The 22,731-nt window shown below is 43.8% G+C and overlaps 2 protein-coding genes across 3 annotated transcripts; one reads left to right on the top strand and one right to left on the bottom strand.

The window, feature by feature from the left end:
• Positions 1-2,134: 2,134 nt before the first annotated feature.
• Positions 2,135-22,669, bottom strand: LOC117756101 (endophilin-B1-like). Of its 2 annotated transcripts, XM_034576437.1 has the most exons (12): positions 22,209-22,669; positions 21,227-21,368; positions 19,923-20,051; positions 19,677-19,810; positions 19,475-19,567; positions 19,303-19,386; positions 19,186-19,209; positions 18,827-18,916; positions 18,527-18,627; positions 17,535-18,218; positions 5,232-5,238; positions 2,135-2,145 (listed from the first exon to the last, which is right to left on the bottom strand). In XM_034576437.1, exons 1-10 carry the CDS (start codon positions 22,263-22,265, stop codon positions 17,570-17,572), a joined length of 1,503 nt encoding a protein of 500 aa, XP_034432328.1. In that variant the 5' UTR covers positions 22,266-22,669; the 3' UTR covers positions 2,135-2,145; positions 5,232-5,238; positions 17,535-17,569. The 2 variants fall into 2 exon arrangements, with proteins under 2 accessions (XP_034432328.1, XP_034432327.1); XM_034576436.1 differs by lacking the exons at positions 2,135-2,145; positions 5,232-5,238 and having other exon boundaries at positions 17,172-18,218; positions 22,209-22,668.
• Positions 2,161-7,175, top strand: slc35g2a (solute carrier family 35 member G2a). The gene is made up of 2 exons (XM_034576438.1): positions 2,161-2,582; positions 5,573-7,175. The coding sequence occupies exon 2, from the start codon at positions 5,599-5,601 to the stop codon at positions 6,958-6,960; it is 1,362 nt and encodes a 453-aa protein (XP_034432329.1). The 5' UTR covers positions 2,161-2,582; positions 5,573-5,598; the 3' UTR covers positions 6,961-7,175.
• Positions 22,670-22,731: the final 62 nt, after the last annotated feature.

Genomic DNA, 22,731 nt, shown 5'->3' on the forward strand with positions numbered 1-22,731 from the left:
AAAGACATTCTATACTTTTCCTGACCGTATCAAAGATATTCTTTTAAATCCACAAAAAGCTAAAAGTTCCATGAATGTGAATTTTATTCTTCACTTAAATCAAAGACTTCAGTTCCTGTGACACATGAGAGGAGAGCGAGTTTAAACGTTTTTAAGTTGCTTAATCCCATGTGAACACACAGTTTTATTTTTCTGAAATAAATGAGGTGAGCAAGTTACTGAATTTGATTCTATTTTCAGAAAAATATTCCTCTCAGTTATTGTCCTTGCTGCTGTTAGATGAGAATAGAGTTATCTGTTATGTTGTAAGTAACACCTGTATTTAACCACTCAAAACATCTGCTGTGAAAAAGGGACACAAAGTGTTTGCAAGTGTCTAATGTCCTGGTTTATGATGATATCTAGTCTGGCACATCCTCTTCACAAAAAAGACAATTAAGGAAATCACCCAGGAGAGTGTTGTGGATATTTATAGGCTGTATTATTTATATATTCAAAATATGTGGGGCGATTTGGGAACACGGAGAGACATCTTTTGCTTTTCATCGTATCCTCATGAGCTCGTACTTGTTATTGACCACCGTGCATCTCCCAGAGTCCCAGCGGAGGAGTCGGCCTCCTGTCCCGACCACAGCAGCAGCAGCTGGATGTGCGTTATTAAACGGTGCGATGGTCCAGCTGAACAACAGCGAACGCAGCTGCAACTGGCAAAAGGTTAATACAGCTGGAAATGGGGCAGAGCACACCGGCGTGGTGGCTGCGAAATGCCAAGGCAATTACTGTCGAGAGATGAAAGCTTGTGAGGTTTTGTGCCGAGTTTGTGAGACAAAGAGGGAGAGCAACTTCTTGAACAGCTGCCTCTGCATTGTTCATCTCTTCTCGACATTCTCACCATCTATATAAATATGTGTTCCTCAGATTGCTTCCTCTGGACAGACTTCTCGTGCTGTAGCCGGAATCAGCAGTTTGGGGGTCACAGCCATTTTGGATTTCGCCTTCCACATGTGTTCTTTCAGCCTCTAGTACTTATCGATATTCTCCTCTTCATCTCCTCGTCAACCACCGCTCTGTTCGGTTGGTAATCCAGCAGCTGCTTACTTGAACTTGAAGTCCTACAGGATCCTAGCTCTGTTGTTCGGACAACCACTCAACCTTAGATTGCCCCTGATGGCTGCGTGAATTATATATAATATATAAAAAATGCAGCTCATTAACCATTGCATAACCCCCTGCTCTTTTGATCACTATCGCCCCAACACACCTTGGATGTGCCGCTTAAAAGTACAATGAACTGATTGGGATGCAAACCCCAAACCACTAAACTTCAGAATGGTCTTTTGCGCCAACTAGATCTGCGTTCCTCCAAGAGTACAACACCACATGATTATTTATAGAATATAATCAAAGCACAACTCTTAAAACGGCTGTCTTGGCCGGTGATTCAAACGGCGTGTGACAGCCGAGGGGCAGGAGAAGATGGGGGACGTCTCTACATGAAGTTGTGGTTTAGGGACATAAAGTTGTGTTTTAGGGATTTAATTTCAACGCAGACCGGAAAATGAACGCAGCTTTCCAGATTCCACCTCACGAGCGGTCGCTGGTGGGCCACCCACCTTTGATTAGACAATGTTAACCTTTTCAAATATATATATACAGTATATATACATGTCATGATGTAGAGACGTCCCAAAAGGTTGATGTAAAAATTGGCCCTTACAGTTTGAAACACTATAGGTGGCATTATGAGATAATAAATGTAACATTAAAACCACCGTTAATGTATTTCAATGAAAGAACAGTCATATCGTTTAATTTGAAATACACAGTTAAGAGCGCAGTATCTATTTAAACAGTACATTTGTGAAAAGACATTAACGAAATCTTTGTGCGTCAGTGTGGCACTGCAGAATGTGCAAGACCTCACCTCTTGACACACTCTTAAAAGAAAATTATGATGCACATTTTGCACACGCTGCAAAAAGTAATAAGTATTTATGTCTTGTTTTTATTTCAAATTGAGGAATAGTGGTCCAGACAGTCAGGTAGGAATGTGTATGTGCGCTGATTCTATAAGAGGAAGGTAACCTGCAGTGATAAGTGCTGGTGTTCAGGGGTTGCCACGCATGCTCATACCCTATTATTATAGTTATAGTCCCTTACGCACACACACGCACAGACGCACACACACGCACACACCCTCCCTCTCTCCCTCTCAGCTCAGCATCTGTATCAGAGCTCAGTGTGACAGGAGGCGGTGGAAACACATCTTCCTCCTCCAGCAGCAGCAGCAGCAGCAGCAGCAGCAGAGAGAGGCTGAGAGAGGCTGAGAGAGGCTGAGAGAGGGTGAGGGTCTGACTTGCCGGGCTGAGACGCGCCGCCGTGCCCTTGAGGAGGGACACTCCCGACTGCAGCAGCAGGAGGAGGAGAGGGGAATAAAGGAGGAGAGGGTGAACGAGAGAGCAGGAGAACAAATGGACGAGAGGAGGCGATGGAGCGCCGGAGAGATGCTCGGTAAATGACTGAGGCTGACGGAGAGAGTGAGGTTCAACCCGGTGGGATCGGCTGGTCTGCGCGTAAAGCAGGTGAGAGGAGACTCTGTGTGCGTGTGTGTGTGTGTGCGCGTGTGTGTGTGTGCGTGTGTGTGTCTGTGTGTGTAACATGTACAATAAATAACGCGGCTGGTGGTTTATTGATTGGATAACATGTAAAAACACGACATTACGCGCAGCACTGACTGGGGGAACTGTCTGGATTCAGATGCCTGGCGCAAGGCTCCAGGGTGAGCGAGTGCGCGCCTCCCTCCATTCAAGACTCGGGCACGGGTCACGGGTTACAACATAATACACGCACCCTTAAGTGATGCTAATGTAACCTCCGATAACATACAATAAGATACGATACAGTAGGTTACGATACGATACGATACGATACGATACGATACGATACGATACGATACGATACGATACGATACGATGTGATTCAGGAGGTGAAGATATGATGACATACTGTATGATATGATTGGTTACGATAGGTTACAATACGATACAATGCGAGATAGGTTACGATATGATACGATACAATATGATACACTAGGATAGTTCACGATATGATACAATAGTTTACGATAACATACAGCCTGATACGATGTGATATATTCGATACAATATGACACAATAGGTTATGATTCAATACGATACTTTATGATACAATATGATGTTCCATGATGTAAAACGACTATTTGATTAAATCTAAATGTGGCAGCACATGCAGCACGTGTGTGTGTGTGTGTTTGCAACCCTTTTGCGTCACAGGGGGGCGTCACAGAGGAACCTAGATAACCTTGAGAATGACATCACACACACACACACACACACACACACACACACACACACACACATCTCAATTTACATAATATCATGCAATATCACTCTGGCAATATAAACACCCAGGTTTCACGTCTATAAAAACACAGCAGCATCTGATCAATCGCTGACAGTTGTAAAATGATCGGACTGTTCAATTATTAACAGCACCGTTCATATTAATAGTCAATATAAAATACTTTATGGTCATGTACGTTGTCCACTGTGTTAACGGCTCACAAGGTGTGGAAACAAGCTTTTGAGGGGAGCAGCAGTGGCAGCAGCAGCATTGCAGAGGCAGGCGGCAGCCACAACAGTAAATTTTACCGACCGAGACGAGCCAGACAGGAACATCCTGATCCCATTTTTTTGCCCTTTTGTGTTTTGAGCCAGTCAGATTTCGTCTGATCTTTGGTGAGAGGAAGATGAATAGATCCTCTCGAATGTTTTCCTGTGCCTCGGGCTCTTTTGCCCTGCTCCCTTGAGAGAGTGAAGTGAAGTTGTGAAACCATAAAGCTGCAGTTTATCATTTTATTCAATCCAGACTCACATCTCATGCATTTCAATCATCCACAGATAATGTCCTCAAAGTCTAAATCTTTAAATCCAGGTATTTACAGCCCATTTGATGATAAATTATTTATGAGCACCTGCCATTTACCAGAGAGAAGCTCACAGCAAAGAGCTCTCGCACCGTGACCCTCCTCGCTGCTGTAATTGCAACGGCGCAACTCAGGCTTTAAAAGTGGGAATACTTCACATCTCTGGAGAGAGCAGAGGCGACACAGTCCACCGCTAATTCTGCCGCAGTCAGATCGTTCACCCAGACATTTAAACTGTTACAAAACTGAAATGATGTTTTTATAACCTGATATGAGTCACATTTTCCATACACGTGGGATAATTGTCAAGCCTGCAGGTGACGTGATGAGCTAAACCATGAAATAATACATGTTTTCAGCCATGTTCAACTGTTTATCCTGCACATGTTACATCTTAAGCTTAATATTATGTGAAAATCTTGTATGAATTGGAAATTAATTTGCATTTTCCAAGGAGCAGTCATTTTTGAAATGTGATGCTGTCACAATTTAAAATGTGTGTAAGCATTGCTGGGGCCGAATGTAGGTATAGATTTATCTTCAGCCTCGGTTTTCTACTTTATTTGGTGTATTTATTTATTGTTAGATCTTTATAATTTATCTAAACATCACATTTTTAAATGAGTTGCCTCGAATTGAACGAATAGCTGCAGGAGTGATGTATAAATAAAGTCAAGATCCTTAATAAACTAGACTTGAGGACATTTTTCATTCATAGAATAATATATATTTTCTTATGATAAAAGATAATAAAGTATTGTCTTTTGCATATCCGTTCCAAATGTATAATTCTTCCGTAACGCAATAAGATTAATGATGGAAAAGTGAATGACTGTTGAGTAATACCTAGAAACACCAGTGAAATAACTGAGCACTGTGCTGCATGTGCTTTAGTGTGAATGAACTCCATGACATGTGAAAGTATCCTCCAGTTGCACAGTGACCAGTGAACTGCTGAGTGTTTTACAACCTCTGATGCAGCACAAGCCTTATAGCACCTGCACGGCCATATTGTTCTGCTGCAGAGCTCAAACTACGTCAGTTATGAGTTATTCATCCGTGGGGCTCGACCCTGAGGACAAAAGTTGGAGAGCTGGAGAGAGAAAGGAGGAGGGAGATGTACCTGTTTCGTGAAAATCTAAATTTGACAGACCCGTGTGCACGGAGGCTTTGTATTTTCTATTTTCCCTGCTTGAGTGTATGGAGCGAGAAAGGGGGAGGGGACGAGACGAGACGGGGAGCGATAAAAGACAAATTAGGCAGGAAGCCACTGGTTATGTAACTGTCATTGACGCCGGTCTCTAACGCCGCCCGCCAAGGTTCTGGCATCCCAGAAGACAGAAAGGCCGGATAATAGCGTTGCTCATCTATAATAATGGTTCCGTATGTTTCTGCTGACGTGGACCTGATTTGACTTTAAGCCGAAAAGACCAGTTTTGATTCCTCAGAGCTTGTGTACATTTCCCGCTCCCGCTATTCTTATCTTGGATATTAAAGATGAATGAGATACCAAGCAGCATTCCAGCGAGACACGCTGCCAGAGGGAGCATGAGTCAAATATATCTCGTATGTCGCTCTTAAAAAAGTGTTTCTTTCTTTTCCTCGCAGGTGTCTGTCTTCTCTGACGTTTCAAAATGGAGTCCACTCACCTCCTGGGCAGCTCTAAGAAGAGAGTAAAGATCCACCCTCACACTGTCACAGCCAAATATGCCACGCATGCCCCGTACTCCCCTCAGCCTGGGGTGCACACACACTTCCCTCAACCTGGGGACGAAGGCTACGACGATGCCCCGTCTTTTGAGGACTTTGGCTCTTTCCTGGAGGAGACGTCAGACAGGAAACAGCTGACGGAGAGCAAGAGGTGGCCCCTGACTCTGTTTGGCTCCAGAGACAAAGACAAGGATACGGCCCACAAACCTCAGGCTGCCGCGGGGGCAGATGGGAGCGAGGTGGTGGCCAAAGCAGCAAAGGGGTCTGGGAAAGGGGTAGGGGAACAGCTGGCCAGTTTTGGGGAGGCATCTGTGTCTGCGTCTCGCCTCACCTGGGTGGGCCTGCTCTGCGCCGCGCTGGCTCACGGCTGTTTGATCGTTCTGACCCGCCTGGCCTCCGAACGCTTCAGCCTCGGCCCCCTGTTTCTGCTCTTAGTTCGATCCATCTTCCAGCTCCTCGCTGTGGTTGTACCACTGCACAGGGGGGAGAACCCCTTCGGACCAGAGGGCTACCGCCTACGGCTGCTCTGTTACGGCATCGCCTACTCGCTCTCCCTCTGCTGCGCCTACTCATCCTTAACCTTTGTCTCTCCCGGAAATGCCACGACGACCTGGCGCCTGGCGACCACGGCGCTGTCGGCGACGCTGGCCTTCCTGCTCCTGGAGGAGAGGCTGGGATTGCCTGATGGGATCACCATAGCTGCAGGGCTGTGTGGTTTGGGCCTTGTGTTACTTCCCACAGTAGATGAGAGCAACTCAGATTCACCGACTGACCCGGTCGTGTTCTGGAGAGGTGCTTTTGGCTGGTCTCTCTCTGCGCTCGCAGGACTGTGGATGGCGCTGGCGCTGGTCGGGTATCGTTCCCTGAAGGAGAGGGTGGGAGTGGGCACAGCCTTGTTCACAGTAAGCTGGACGGGCTGCCTGCTCGCCCCAGCCTGCTTGGTTGTGCTCCAGGAGGGCTGGTCCTGGCCCGTGAGTGCCCCAGCCTGGGGCCTGGTCCTGGGCCTGGTAGCCTGCTCGGTGGCAGCCTTCCTGGGGATGACGCACGCGCTCACACGCCTCCATCCGGCTCTGGTGTCCGCCTCTCAGAGCCTGGAGGTACCCGTTGCCATGCTGCTGCATCTGGCCGTGCTGCCATTGGTTCCCACTGCGCCTGAGGTCGTCGGGAGCGTGATGATCATACTCAGCGTGGTTTGGCTGGTGGTGATGAAGCTGCTCCCCTCCCGAGGGGGCGGGCGGCGCCAGCGGGAGGAATATGAAGAGATTCTGGACTCGCCCATCAAATAAACACCATCTCTCTTCTCTTCACACGTCCACGTTCTCCTCTGCTCATTCCATCCTTCACCAGATCGTTTCCAGTGTACATAAGAGACTGCTAAACTCATGATCGGAGCTTTATCTATTTTGTATCGTCCTCTTTTGCTTTTGGGAAAGTGCCAATATTGTGTTGTCTGTTATAGTGACGATGTGATGTGACATTAAAATCTCTCTGATGAACACAACGCATTCCTGAAGCCACTTGTAGTCTAGATCTCATCCTGAGTGTGTGTGTGTGTGTGGGTGTGTGTGTGTGTGTGTGTGTGTGTGGGTGTGTGTGTGTGTGTGTGTGTGTGCATGGCTACATTTCACCGGATTGTGATGTTGGGTCACGTCTAGCAGCCAGCTGAGGTTTGGCCGAGGATTGATGCTATCTGCTTGGCTGCTGGTTGGCAGATAAATCGGGGTAGAGAGCGAGCAGATGATGGCATTGGCATACAGATAAGAAGCAGGGAGGGAAGGAGAGTGATGGCCGATGACGAAACAGGGATGAAAGAGAGGGGTCGGAACGGAAGGGAAGCAGAAAGGGAGGGTGGTGCTGTGTCCGGGCAGCTGGCTGATAAAAACCCATGCTCTGAGCTGTCATTATGTGTAATAACTACCTGTCTGACACACCAGCTCTGACACTCTCCTTTCTGGTTCTATCCTCCTCTATTCTCCTCATCATTTGCCTCCTGCTTTCACCCTTTGTTGCTTTGTCTCTCCATTAAAACGAACGAGCAACACCCGACAAAGCGCCCATTCATTAAAATCCTCTCTCGCACGCTGCACAGATGGAGACTTCTAATGAAAACAAATGCCCCCGAGTTGGACATTCCACCGAGGATACTATGATATTATGATGAGGATAAAAAACAACTCTTCAGATCTTCATCCAGCTGTAGTTTTAAAACCAAAGGTGCATGTATTGACTGGCATGGGAACAAGTACACATTAATACCATAGATGTGAGTCATCCGCTGGAGAAAATCAATTAAAATCAATTAAACCTACATATGTTTAAAAATGGTGAAATGTAAGTTTACTGCGGTGCAGATTTAAGATTCTTGTACATGTGCAGCTGACACAGAGAGTTCACCTGCAAATGTTTATCTTTAAGGTATTTTTTATCATGTAATTGGATTCTGCCCATGTTTTAATAGTATGTATGACACACACACACACCAACATATACAGGCATACATACAGATATATAAGAAGCTTGTTCATAGGTTTAAGGTTAGAGTTTTAAATTATTTATACTTTTACAGTTTACACTACAACATTTATTTAACAGCTGTAATAACTTATTAGACCCACACTACAGATTTAACATAAAAAAAACTAGGTCCAGTTTATAGAGTTATGATTTATGTAAACTAAAAACTTATGAATCATTTGATATTAGCTCCCCTATGTGCCCAGTATGAGACCAGTAATAAATATAAAATATTATATAACATGTCATTGACAGGTTTTTTTCCTGCTGAATTTTGACTTTAAACCTTTAAGTAACTTTTACTGATAAAACTTGTAATGGAGAATATTTACTCTATTTTAAGTAAAGCATGTTTACTTCTTATTCTTTCACAGGTTTCGTTCTGTTTTCTCTCTTTCATGCTCTCTCTGTCTTTTCATTCCTCTCCAGCTCAACGTTTTACAGAAACTGTAAAATACATGGAAAGTAATTCTGGTCAAGGTTGTGGTTTATTACAGTATACGTGTGTGTGTGTGTGTGCGTGCGTGCACAGCTACAGGAGAGACGGGCGGCAGTTCTGGCAGGGTTTCATAAATCATAAACACCCAGAGCCCTGTGAGTCGTGGTCTCTTACATACAGACTCTTAAAACAGCTAATGAGTTGGGGGTGAGACCTGCCCAGAATTAAACACTGTGCTAATCCTGACACACTCACTTGTGGTCGAAGTTATTTGCAGACACAACCCCACAAACACTGAGGCGATGGTGTAAACTCTGCGAAGCACAAACGAAAGTGTGGACAAGCACGTGTAAGAATATGCAGTTGATGAGTGTGTGGGAGGAGGGAGGAAACCTTTCCATGCGTCTGATTAGGTGGTTTAATCAGTTTTTATTCATTGTAATGAACCCACAACATTTATAATACATTTCATTTTACTGTCTTAAAAAAGGCCAAAAAAAAAAACAACGTAAAAATGAGAATGTGCAAATCGATATCACTGCAGTGTTTCCCAGTCAATTTGGTTTCATTATTCTTCCCCTCTCCTGGATTCATGTGTCTCCTCTGTTTTTCCTCGACGTTTCCGCTTGCTCTATCACTGTGATCAGCTGCAGGTGAACTCTCTGCAGCTCTGTTGCTATGGCGACCAGGGCCCGTTCCATCGTGGCCATGTCCAGCGGTGGAGTTACTTCCTGCTCCTTCAGGCCAGATGGGATGAGAACTGCCCCAAACCTCTGGGTCTTGGTGTCGGTTGGTGTCTGGTCCTGGTGTCTGTTCGGCCCTGATGACCGCCGCTCTGTGACCTCTGCCCTCGTCCGGCCGCCTCAGCCGGGCGTTCTCCTCGTGTCTGCTGTGCAGGAGCGTCTGCATGGTGGCGTTCAACCTCCATCTCCCTCGCTGCCTCCTCCTGCCTGAGTCTCCACCAAAACCTCGCTGCAAAAGCACGAGACCCAGAGACTCGCCTGCTCCGCTTGGTCCCTGCACGCCGACTCCACGCTGGGCACACACTGCTGGCACGTCCCCCTGGCCATCTTCTCCACCTGCGCCCCGAGAGAGACCATTCCTCCACGGCACTGGTCCAGAGACGCCAGCAACATGAGCTGCCTCATGTGTGAGTCCTCCAGAGCGATGAAGAGCTTGTCCCAGCGAGAGAAACCTTCAGGCTGGGCATGGTGCGGGTTGAGACTCGCTGTAGACAACAACCACAGGGACGCATCACTTATAAAGGTCGGATAGACTACAAGGTTGTTAACATTTATATAAACCAATTATAACCAAATATTATCAGTGTAGTTACTGGTTGTGGTACTTAAATGTAGTGGAAGAAAGCAAGACAACCGGAATAATAGGGTGACATTTTAGTGGAAATGAGAAATGTATCTTCCAAGGATACAGCATTGGGATATAAAAGATTATGGTACGAATGTATTTCATAACCGGGGTTACAATAAGGTCATAAAAGAACAAATATTTCCAAAGCAAAGACAGCGGAACTCAAAGTAGCAGCAAAGTAGTTTTGGTGATGGAAAATTAAAGCAAAGTACACAAATCTTGGAATAGTACGTTACTTATTTACTAATTTACTCACTACTTCTTCATAGAGTACAAATATTGACTCCACAAACTGACACGACCAGTTAAATGGTGGCCCAGTGACTAGAAGTGATTTAGCCCACCAGCGTTTATGGATTGACGACAGCATGAGTCAAGATGAAGAAGATTCTTTACAGTGATGGAAAAGGTTCAATACACAAAACAGCAGAGTCTCCATAGACGTGTTTCCTTCCACTGTCTATACACATAAAGTAAGTAAAAATAAGAACTGGAAATAATTTCATTGCTGGTTGATTGATACATCAGTTACAATGTAAATCACAAGCTGTATTTATCTAAGTATTTTTGGAATAAACATGCAGTATACACATGGAATAAGACAGAAACTCTCAACACACAGTTTACATACACAATACAGTGGTTTCACACTAAATAAAACTATTACATATTGCATTCAATATACTTGAGGATAGTATTTTAATCTTCAATTGTACAGAGAAAAAGGGTTTGTGATTTTAAAGCTTTTTGTAACTTATTCAATTTAGGAAAAACACACTATTTAAAACTAATTTTCCCCATAGCCTCGGTTGTTTTGTTTTTTGCGTTAATGTCCCACAAATAGTCAGTATAATTTTAGTAGTTTGGTTTGATATGAGAGCAGAGATCTTTTTTATATAAGTAAACCCCTTCTGGGCTCTAAAGATGTTTCATCTGCACAAATAAATTGCACATTACAATGGGAGTTTGTATCTTTGTTGTACAGAGAATGGAAGTAGATCAAGAATAAAGCCTTGCGGGACTCCAATGTTTACCATCCAAATCTAACAAAGCACTTTGAATGAATGTTGAATCAAAACATTGAAAACAATATACGGCTTGATTAAATCAGGCAGGGAAATCAGAGATGCTGTTTTTCACAATGAGGCATATGTTCAAACAAGCAGGAAACAGAACAGACAAAAGGAGAAATAAAGGAAACTCACCCTCCCTGCTGGTCCTGAGAGACCTCATTGTCATAGTCGTCCTGCGTAGTTCCCTTCATACTCGACCTCGTTCACACATAAGGACGCAGCCACGAGCACACACAGCACGTGACAGATCCCGAACACATGCATGACGAAGCTTTGAATGCGTCGCTGGCAAGAATATCGCAAAAATAATCTGTTAATAATTTCGGGAAAGTCCTCTCTGACCCTCCTTCACTGTATGTAAAGCTCTTCACACTGAGCAACGTGTGGGTGCTGACTTATAACTCTGCAAGAGGGAAGAAGGAGGGTGAGTGAGGGAGGGAGGGTGGGACAGATGTGGGGGGGCTGTTGTGTAGGTTGGGTGAGTAATGCTTCGGTGGAGGCACTTTGTTAAAAGTCAAGCTGAATGGGAAATAGGGGCATTGTGAGGAAAGAGGGAGAATTACAGGGGTAGGGGGGGAAACTGGGGCGAAAGGAAATTCTGAATTTATGTTAAATACTAACAAAAACCGACAGGAGCACATACGTACCTTTTACTTTTCCACTCTCGTTCACTCAGGGTCACAGAATTATTCTTCGACTTGTAAGTAGCCAAGTTGTCAGTGTGAGGTCAAAATATACGACATGCAATCTCAACCAGAACAAACGAAAAAAAATCTCTATTCAGTTAAATCTCTTTTTTTGTATTTTCACTCTATATGTAATTTGATTTTGTGCTTCGGAGCTGTCCATGAATTCAAGGTGCTCGCTTAATTTTTTAGATACAAGACGGGATAACACATTAAAATGCAGTCCCATGCTGTACACGCAGAAATACCAGAAAAATAAATAAAACTATTAAGAAAATGAGAAATAGAGAATGAGAATAAGTACAAATTCTTCAGCAGAAGCAACACTGAAAAGAATTTGAATTAACAATTAAATTTAATATACGATACAAGCCTATATTTAGAGGCCCACCACAAATGTTGTGTTATAAAACTAGCTTCTCTTTAGAAATCCCTACAAATGGGACTTCTTTTGTCATTTCAGGAAACATACCATTGTACCGACCTTCATTTTCTATATGCAGAGTCACCTCCACTCATATTGACATTGTTTCCAGGACATTTCAATCAGCACTATTAGCTCAGTGCGGCCTTTTTTAACCTCTTCCCTGATGACTCAGAGTCACTCCCTGCTCGGCGGGGTCGACACCAAATCCCTCAACCTAAAAGTTGCAACATTGCAGAGTCAGGATCATATTTTAAACTCGCAATGACTATGTTTTTACCACTTGAAATGAAATGCAGTTGCTATAGCAACACGGAAAATGTTGCCAAATTTTGGCTGTCCTTGTATTCTGCTGCCTGTTTACACTGTTGATTAGACATTCAGTGAGATGATTCAGCAGATTTCCTCGTCTCACTTAGGACAAATGATCTCATTCTCCATAGACAACATTTCTCTGGTGAACAGGTTGTTGGGGTTAAGTAGCAGAAATAGGACATGTCAAGGTCAGAGGAAAAGCCTTGACCTTCCTTCTCTCTGCAGACGTCCAGACTGAGCTCCAACAGCACATGTCAGCATGTCTGCCAAGTAACTATGTCTGATGTTGTCCATCTGACAGGCCTATAATCGTAGCACAGGGACTAATTGAAGCAGGAGCTGGCAGGTTTATCTCAGGAAAAAAGGGAGAACCCTGCAGAGGAAGAGATGAAGAACGGATGGAAACGGAGGTGGATTGTTGACACTGAAGGATACACAAGGGAAAGAGGATATTTGCGTAAAGTTTCCTTTCCTCGCTGGACTAAAAATACCTCACAGTGGACATGAGTGTGTGTGCAACTCCAGGGCTTAGCTCCATAAAATGACTGTAACTAGGATCCCTCCAGGAAAACTGTACATTTGAGTTAAAACTTAAAGGTGCATAGAGTGTAAAATCTGGTGCACGTCACAAACAGCTCATCTTTTCCTCTTCGGTGTCCGTCTCACGTATTTTTCCTCCTATTATTCTCTCTCTGTTTACATTTAGATCAATATGTGACTGGTTGAAGGAAACTAAGATGTTCATGTAATCAATACCTGGTCTAATATGTTTTCAATAAGGCCTATTGGTTACATAATCCCTTTAATCAGAGAGCAGAGGTACATCCTGACCTGCAGATCATTAAAGGTCTGATATCTTTCAAGGTTGGTTGAGGAGGCAGTAAATTGTGTCTCAATTCAGGACAAATAAAATGAAGGCTCCAACGTGTGGATCCTTCAAGGCCAAACCTATCCCAGGATTCATTGTGTTTCAGTGACAAGCCATTTTTTAAAAAGAGGTAATGGGATAAGGTGCACGTGTTAATAAACCAAGGAGCATTAAAACGTTCTCGTCTTGTCCCACTGTAGCTTTGTCGCTAAGCAACAGCAATAAGCACGGGACGAACTGGTAATGCTGATCAGGTAAATACTTTGTAGACCAGACCGTCTCATTTCGGTTTGACCTTCACAGTCTATGTGGTCCATGAAGACCGCCTCCTTTGTGGGCTGGATAGACCACATCCTCCTAAGTGATGGCCCCTGAACTGGGATTAATTAGTATAGTCACGTATGCTAACTGCCCCAGTGTGCCACGGGTATTCTCCCCATTATGAGATCTCTGATTCTGCGTACCCTTCACACGTTAAATTTGATCTCTCTGATATCCCAAGAAATAAAATTTGATTTAAATTGTATGACCTCCCGTCTCTTTAATTGGGTTCCCCACAAACCTAGAAGTCAAGTTTCCATCGCATCTTTCAAGGAATTGAAGAAGACGGAACAAAATCCACAATTTCCTGCAGGACAGAGGAGCTACATTTATCAGCAGCCGCCAGATGCTGTTCACCAAACCAACCTGCACACCACACCTACAGTTTGGCTGTCCCCCCAAAAAAACCAGTCGCAGCTGACAGTGAGGGGGAGGAGTGATTTGAGAAGAGCAGAAAAAGAAGACAACGAGTAGAGAAAGAAGATAGGAAGGGAAAAGACGGAGGTACAGAGGTGATAAAAGTTGGGTGTTATGGAAAGTACACCACTAATTTTAATCAGTCCAGAGAGGGAACAGTTCCTGGATTCTGGGTTGTCCCGATGAAACCAGAGATGTTAGGGGAAAGTGGGACAGTGGGTGTTGTCAGTCGACTTTACACTGGCTAAAAAACAGATGCTTTAAAACAGCAACAGCACTTCACTTATGAACAAACCCCAAACTGACACTAATGCTATAAAGTGAGCCGACACAGGCCAGCTTCACCAGAGCTGTGTGGTGTTGTAGGGTGTTTCCCTTTTTGTCCCCAATATAGGAGAGAAAAACTATGGAGACATGAAAATACAGCAAACAGCCAAACAATGAAATAATTGTAAGAAATATATTTATAAATATGAATTCATAATGGTGTATAACTGATGATTTTCTTAACGATTACCAATGTCTTAGGTAAAACAGCTAAGTAAGGCCTCTGATTGTGTGGTGCTTGCTGATACAAAGGTTCATCAGTAGGCTGACGGTCAGTAGTCACCAGTAGAAATCAGTACGCACGTCTTAAACTGCATTACTGTACTAAATGGAGTTCCACAAGGCTCTGTGCTTGGTCTGCTTTTATTTTTAAGGCAAAAGGAGCGAATACTAACTTATCTTCTAACTTTTTGCCTCGTGCCATCATGGGATCAGCATTTCTATTTCTCTACTGCTTTACTGTTTGACTAAATACCTCAAATGTATTGACAGCCCCATCAGGCTTTAGCTGTACTTTGCACATAGTATGCTGTGCTTGAGAGCAGTGTGACAGACCCCCAGCATTGATGTAGACTATTTATAAAGCTATTATAAAGCCATTCTGGGCCTTTTAACACTACTCTTTGAGTTCATTTATTTTTGTTTTATCTTTCAATCAGTCTAAGATCACAATACTTAGCCTACATCTGCTGTCTAACCCTAATTTATGACTATATACAGTTTGTAGAGATAACAACAATCATCCACATTTGCTCCTTCAGCCATTTGCAATAGTTTGCAAAAGGAATGTGAACTGATATTTTGAATTCGAGACAAGTTTTATGAGCCTATAGACAGAAGTTAGTTATAGCTGTGATTGTCATTGTTTTAATTTACTCTGCTGTCTCGAGCAAGTCTCCTCAACCTTGTGTCTTGAGATAATTGATGTTGTGATTTGGCGTGAAACAAATAATACTAAAATAATCACATAAAACAATAAACTGCATCTATCTATGTATAGATATAATATCTGTCTGTGTCCCCTCAGGTATAGAAATGTAATTATAAGGCTCCCAGCTCCATTCATCAGCTCTCATAACTCACTCATCTCAACCAGTGTGCAAAACACGACTCCAGCTTGCCCTTCCTTCCTGGATCCCATGAGCACCAGAGAGAGATGCTGCATTTGATGACAGATTCCTGGAAATGATACAAAAAAATAAGCTGGGACTGTGTCGAGGACTTGCAACCATCAGTGTGGCAGAGGAACCCCGATGAGCATCGAGGGGAATCTATTCTTGTTTGGCTGAGTCATGGGGAAAGCTGCGGGGACAAAAACCCAGTTGAATCTGTCTTTAAGCACTGACTGCACCTCCTGTGAGGCCCCCTCTGAGAACGTAGGGCTGATATAGTGCTGTAATATAAGAGTTTATGATGTTATTGAAGCACGGGCCTCTGGACTTTACTGAGATCAATATCACATAACCTGGGTTTTATCGATCTAATCAGTCTTTACAGCCTCGGACTGGAGGGGGGTGGGGAAGTGGGAGCAGGAAACGGTAGAAACACACTTTTTGCGAGTGTTTTCGGAGTCGTGTTTCAATGTGTGTGAATAAGCTGAAGGGCTTGTGGTGTGTATCGTACACGACCAGACATCATAAAGTGTTGTGTGGTTATAATAGTGAAGCGTGCCAAGCTTCACCACAAGCTTTACAGTGTCGGGATGGTGTTAATTATTGAGATGTGATATATGTGAACACTTGGCCTGAACCTGGATATTGTGTGTGTGTGTGTGTGTGTGTGTGTGTGTGTGTGTGTGTGTGTGTATATATCAGGGAACGACAAGCAGGAGATTTAAACGATAAAAATAACACAAACACCTCAGCTGGAAAACAAATACCACACTTGATTTCAATGGACCTGACGTCACAGTTGGCAGATTTATTTGCACATGTTCAGATGCGTACATTCAAAACTTCGACTGCGTGTTCGCGCAGTTTCAAACTGGCACAGAGCAGCACTGAAGCTCCGCAGGAACCCACACACATCTTTGCAAACTGGGACAAAAAGCACAGAGCTTAGTCAGTGATTACGTCAGAAGAGCCAATGCTACAGTAACATGTTTCCATCCAGGGTCTCCAGAGTGGATCCACACCACGGTAAAGAGGGGCTGCCCTCACGGAGAAAATCAACAACATCTGGTTTTGGAAACTTCTACCCATTTCACCTAATGGGGGCTTACAGGGGGGGTGGAGGTGAGAGTGTGACTTGACATGCGCATGGGGTGGGGGGACACACCCAGAGTAGGAACGAGGAGGAATATTTTTGCATCATGCAAAAGCATAAAGATCCTGTTCACTCCGGGTGTTTTGTCGCCTCGCTGGGCTCCGCAACACACACACACACACACACACACACACACACACACACACACACACACACACACACACACACACACACACACACACACACACACACACACACACACACACACACACACACACACACACACACACACACACACACACACACACACACGGCACACGTTCCATATGGAAAATGACTTCAACTTGTACAAAGTCACACACACTTCTTTCTAAAGGTGTTGCGTGTTTGGGGCTGAGCTGTAAACACAAGTGACAGGTTGCACACGGGTCACAGACAGACATGAACACACACACACATGAATTCACGTATTCACACAAACACATATACACACTTGGCACGGAGATAGATTAGTTGTTCCTTTCTTCATTTAAATGTGTGAAACATATTTTTAGATATTGACGGAAATCCGCGTGTTACAGGCGCACACTGCAGACGTAACACACTCAGTCCGGCCTCGACTTGCAGCCTGAGGCCAGTTACCTCTACTACGACGACACAGGACTGACACTCAACAGTCATTATGCTCGTACAACATTAATAATACATGAATGATCCTACTGGCACTAGGAGAATAAGCACTTTTACAACCACTTTGCAGTAACGTCCCTATGGGATTAATTAAAGCTTCTTTTTTCCAACCACACGTGATAATAATCGAGTATCTGCATCATTCTAATACCGTCTGTATCCTCAGCTCTACGACGTCAGTAACCACTGGTGTAAATTCAGCTGAACCTCCATTACAGTGACTCCCAGCTGACGAGCTTCAGCCTCTACTCAACCACATCCTGACTGGCAGACGGTGGCGACTCCGGGACGTCTTCTCCATTAATGGCGGGCTGCTCATCATTACCCATTTCATCAGTTGTTTGGGGCTCATCGGCCACGGCGCTGGTTGTCATGGTTTCACGAGACACTGCATTTGCAGCCTGAGGTTGTGAAGGTTGAGAGGAGGTTGTCGTCGCTGCGTGACCTGCACCACCGGCCACTGCAGCTGAAGACTCAGCAGTCGCCCCGTCGGTTGTTGCGTGGGCGCCGACTGTCCTGTTGGCCGCTGAGAGCTGAGCTGTTGTGTGATTGTCTGAGTCTGAAGCACAGGCATTGAGAGATGCCTGATTGGCCGCTGCATGGTTACTGATCTCATGGCTGTCACTTGACTGGTTGTTGTTGTTGTTGTTTTTGTTGTTATTTTTCGGGTCCAGTGGCTGAGTGTGTAGAGATGAGCCTGTTGTCATTTTGTCAGTGTCTGATGAAGGACGTTCAGTCCACGAGTCCTGATCGAAGTCTGGAATTTGTTGGAGGACTACGGGAATCCGAGTGACCTGATTTGATCCAGTGGGCTCGTTGGCCACATGGTTACTTGTTGATGGCTGATTACTTATTTCTGAGACCCAGTTATTGGAGCAGAGAACCGCGGGGATGCTGCGAGAGGAAACAAAATCATGACTAGTCGTTAATGTCAGTAATTATTAGTTGATTGAAATGTTTTCTACCAAATTTAACTCATTTTCATGCTTTGTTTTAAAGTTCTTAAGCACACGTGTTAATTAAATAATAAACAAATAAACATTATTGATTTAGTTTTTAAAATAATTAACCAATAGTCTTGTTTCCTGGTTTGACATCTTCATATTGAGGAAAAAACATTAATTGAAATCCGTGATAAGTTGCGAGAGACTTGAGTTGTGTGAAGATGTATTTGTAGGAGAAGTAAACCGGACTACACAGACCTCGCCAGCTGTTTCTGCAGCCCCTGAGCATGTTGGTTGCACTGGTCGAAGTAACAGGCCTGAGCCTCCACAAAGTCCGTCAGACTCCGCATGTGGTTGGTCTGAAAAAACAAAGCAAGACACATAAAACACGAGGCAGATGGTGCGACGTCAGTTTAGCTCGAAAATGAAAAAGGACTTAAAAACAATAACGATTTTAAAGATCTTCAATCTATCTCTCTCTCTCTCTCTCTGGTGTGTGTGTGTGTGTGTGTGTGTGTGTGTGTGTGTGTGTGTGTGTGTGTGTGTGTGTGCACGTACATGAGTGTTGTTGATTCCTTCCAGAAGCTGCCTTGTAATTTCTGACTGTCGATCGAACAGACTCTGAAAGATTTTCAGCTCCATCTCTGCCTACACACACAGACACACAAAAACACACACACACACACACACACTAATCATCTTTCCAATTACACCCACATATTAGCAGCTTTGTGTCTGGAAATTTCCCATTAGTCGTAAAAGGTCTCAATCAACTAAACAATAGAAAGCTAAATGTTATTGCAGCCGTCAGGACCATATTCAGCTCTCCATCCTAACTTGCCACTGCACCACCATGCCTTCGCTCCCATATTCAATTTATGGATCCTGTGTGCACACAAAGATGAACATGAACTGACCTGCGTGATCTGCTGTGCCCACACCTGTGTAGAGGACAGAGACAGAGGAGAAATGTGCTCAGTGACCAAACATCAAGTTCAGGGCGTGTCTGTGTCTCCTTGTATCCAGCCACTGACCTTCAGCCATTTAACACGCAGGAAGCTGAACATGTAGGAGACGTGAGACATGTAGGCATCGTCCAGCGGGTTTGCATTTAGGTTCTGAGGAAAAGAAAGAGCAAAAAATGTATTAAAGAAAACTGATGTGTACTTTGAAGGCTACATTTTGAAATCAACCGCTGAGACTCACTCGGGACTCTTGATCGGCCTCGTGGGCTTTCTTCAGTCTACTTTTAGCGATGTCCAAGTCCAGACGCTTGTTCAGCAACATCCTGCGCTCATCCTACCACCAGACAGACACAACAGAAACAAACATGGAAAGAGATGTAGAGTATTTTTTATAAATGCCATGATGTACAGACTATGGGTGTGTGTGCACTAGTGTGATTTACTTGTATGGTTCTGTGTTCCCCCTCAGTGAAACTCCTCAGAGGGGTGAGAAAGTGGATGTTCGTGCTTTGGACAAACTTTCTCTCTGCTTCACTGAGCTGCTTCTGAACCTCGCCACACCTCAGCAGTGCCGTTCCTAAATACACAACACACTGCAGTTTAAAAAGCAATACACTCAGGTACATAGACAAACTGCTAATACGACACAATTTGTCACCACAACAATATTCAGAAGAATTTGCACTCACCATAGGGAGTGTTGGACCCAATCTCCAGCCCGGCCTGGGTCATTTCATTACCCAGAACCTCGAGGGCCCGAGGCCGAAGTGGGGCGCTCCATTCAAGATGCTCATAGAGCCGGTCCTCTAATCGTGCTCCTGTTCATCAGAGGTCAGGGGTCAACTCAGGTTTAAGGGTTTTCATTTCTGAACTCCAACAAATGTATCTTCTGTGTGTTCTGTATTTCTTTAAAAGAATTCAGAAGTAAACAAGTCTTTTAAGAGTCCACACTTGTTTCACTTGTTTGACTCTATCTGTCCAATGACCTCTGGAATGCCCTATATTTTAGCCAGCAGGTTTTATTTTTACATTCCTTTCTATACTGATCTAAATATACTCAAATTAACACTTAATATTTAAAAGTAGTTTCCCCTATTTTATAATCAAACTGACAGAACATGAAGAGCAGAACAGGAGACAGCTGCCTGCAAATTGCCGGTCCTTCCCATAAGCCCATGCATAATAGGTAAATGTAAAGTAAACAAAAAGGATTGTGCAGAAGAACTAAGAGCCCTCAGTCGATAGAACAAAACCATGCGCACGATTATTGTTTTCTGGCAGCTGAACACTCTCCTCATTTGATAGATTACAGGTCACGTCCACTCATAATTCCATTAGCTGAGGTAATTGGATTCAAAGAGGCAAAAGAAAAACCAGACCTATTCATCTGAGCAGGACAGTAACAGTCATGGCAAACAGAAGGGCACGAGGGAGATGGATTGTGGGAGAGCAAATAAATGTGAAGTATGGAGTCCCAGATGAAAAGATTCAAGGTCATGCGTCAGCAGTTTAACCACAGAGAGAGAAGCATCAGATCTAGTGCTCACTTGATGGCCACGACAGGCTCTGGTTTGACGGTGACAGGTGACATTGGGCAGGAGATTATCTATATTTACAGTATCTCGTACACAAGTATCATAAGTAGGTTTCATTTTGTTTTTAATTAGATGATATGAATCCTTATTGAAATCAAAGTACCCAAAATCACGTTTAATTACTTCTGCATAAATACAAGTTATTGTGTTTTTCCTCTGCAGAGAGTTATGAAAGATTAGTATAAAGTATTTTTAATTATAAGAGGTTTATCCAGAATATTTTCTCAATGTAAAAAAAACTAATACTCTGTATAGGTCAGTGTAGAGGCAATAATGGGTGCTTCGTATTAAATAAATAGAAGAAAACAGCAATAATAATTTTTAGTGTTGAATTTTCAGCGCGTCTCTTTTCGTCTCCCAAAGATCGACCTCGATATAAATAAACCCTGGCGTCTCACCGGTGCTCGGCTGCAGCACGACCTCAGTCTGGGAGATTATCTTGTCCGTGCAGGTCTTGGTGGCGTCTGCCAGTAACAGCAGCTCCTCCAGACCTGGGTCCAGATCTGTCTTGTCCGCCTGGCCGATAGTCTCCCCTGTGTACTGGAGCGGAACAACAGAACCACATTAAAGCCTGAACCAACCTATTCATTGATGAGAGTGGAGCAATAGGCAACAGTCAGACACACACTGATATACTCTCTCAGGTCTGAGGTAGGCTGGCCGCATTTGGGGCCTTGCCTAAGAGCCCATGATGCATAAATACATATATACATTTTAGTGGCCCTTAGGGAAGGCCCTTAATGATACAAGCCTACCTCAAACATGAGAGCCTACATTATTAACATTATTCATTATTAACACAAAATTTACCTCTGGATGAATAATAATAATTAAATAAAAACAAATATCAAAATATCATAAATATCATATAAATACAAACACATACACAGAAGGCTGGGGTTTGATTTCGGATAGATAGATAGATAGATAGATAGATAGATAGATACTAAATAAGGATAGATAGATGATAGATGATACTAAATAAGGATAAATAGATAGATACTAAATAAGGATAGATAGATGATAGATACTAAATAAGGATAAATAGATATATAGATACTAAATAAGGATAGACAGATATATAGATAGATATATAGATACTAAATAAGGATAGCTACTCAATAAGTATAGATGTATCAATAGATGATATATACTAAATAAGTATACACAGATACTAAATAAATAGTGTTTATGACTTATTCTTATCACTATATGAGCTAACGAGGATCCTAATAAAACACTGACAGTGCTTTGATGTATTAACACGATCGTTATTCTTCATACAAACGCGTTTCATCCCTGTGAAACAACCACAGATCACAGTTCAGTTCAAAGTCAACAGAAACACCAACATCCCCTTGACCGGGACTCGATCTTTACCTGAATCGCTCTGTTGATGAACTGACCAGCGTCCGCCGCCAGCCGCGTCAGATCCATGGCAACGTCCGCCAAGGTCGCGGTCCCTCCCCGGTGCTGCGCCGTCAACAGCCCGGTGAACAACCACCGACGGTCCGACGGTCCACAGGCGTCACCATGGCCTCAACCCTCCAGCCTCCATCAACCCCTCAGCCCGGGATACGGTTCTCCAACCGCGGCTCTGTCGTCTTGTTGACGGTTTATCCCGCAGCCATGTTCCTGACGGCTTCCTCCGTCAAGCTCCCGGTGTTCACTGCTTCACAGCCTCTCTCTTCCGGTGCGGGAACAGCTTAAATATAATGTGAAATATAATATACTGCCGGTTCAAACGATTGGTTTTCCAGAATAGAAATGTTTTGCAGCTAGTTATTAATCTATAAAAGGCTAAATATGGACGTCAGCGCTCATAAGATCCTGTGAAAAAAAACAAAAACAAACTAAAACCCTCTGGAAAGAGAAGATAACCCCTTCGTTTCCGGTTTTCAAA

This window comes from Hippoglossus hippoglossus, chromosome 22, assembly GCF_009819705.1.
Source record: "Hippoglossus hippoglossus isolate fHipHip1 chromosome 22, fHipHip1.pri, whole genome shotgun sequence".
Lineage (NCBI taxonomy): Eukaryota > Metazoa > Chordata > Actinopteri > Pleuronectiformes > Pleuronectidae > Hippoglossus > Hippoglossus hippoglossus.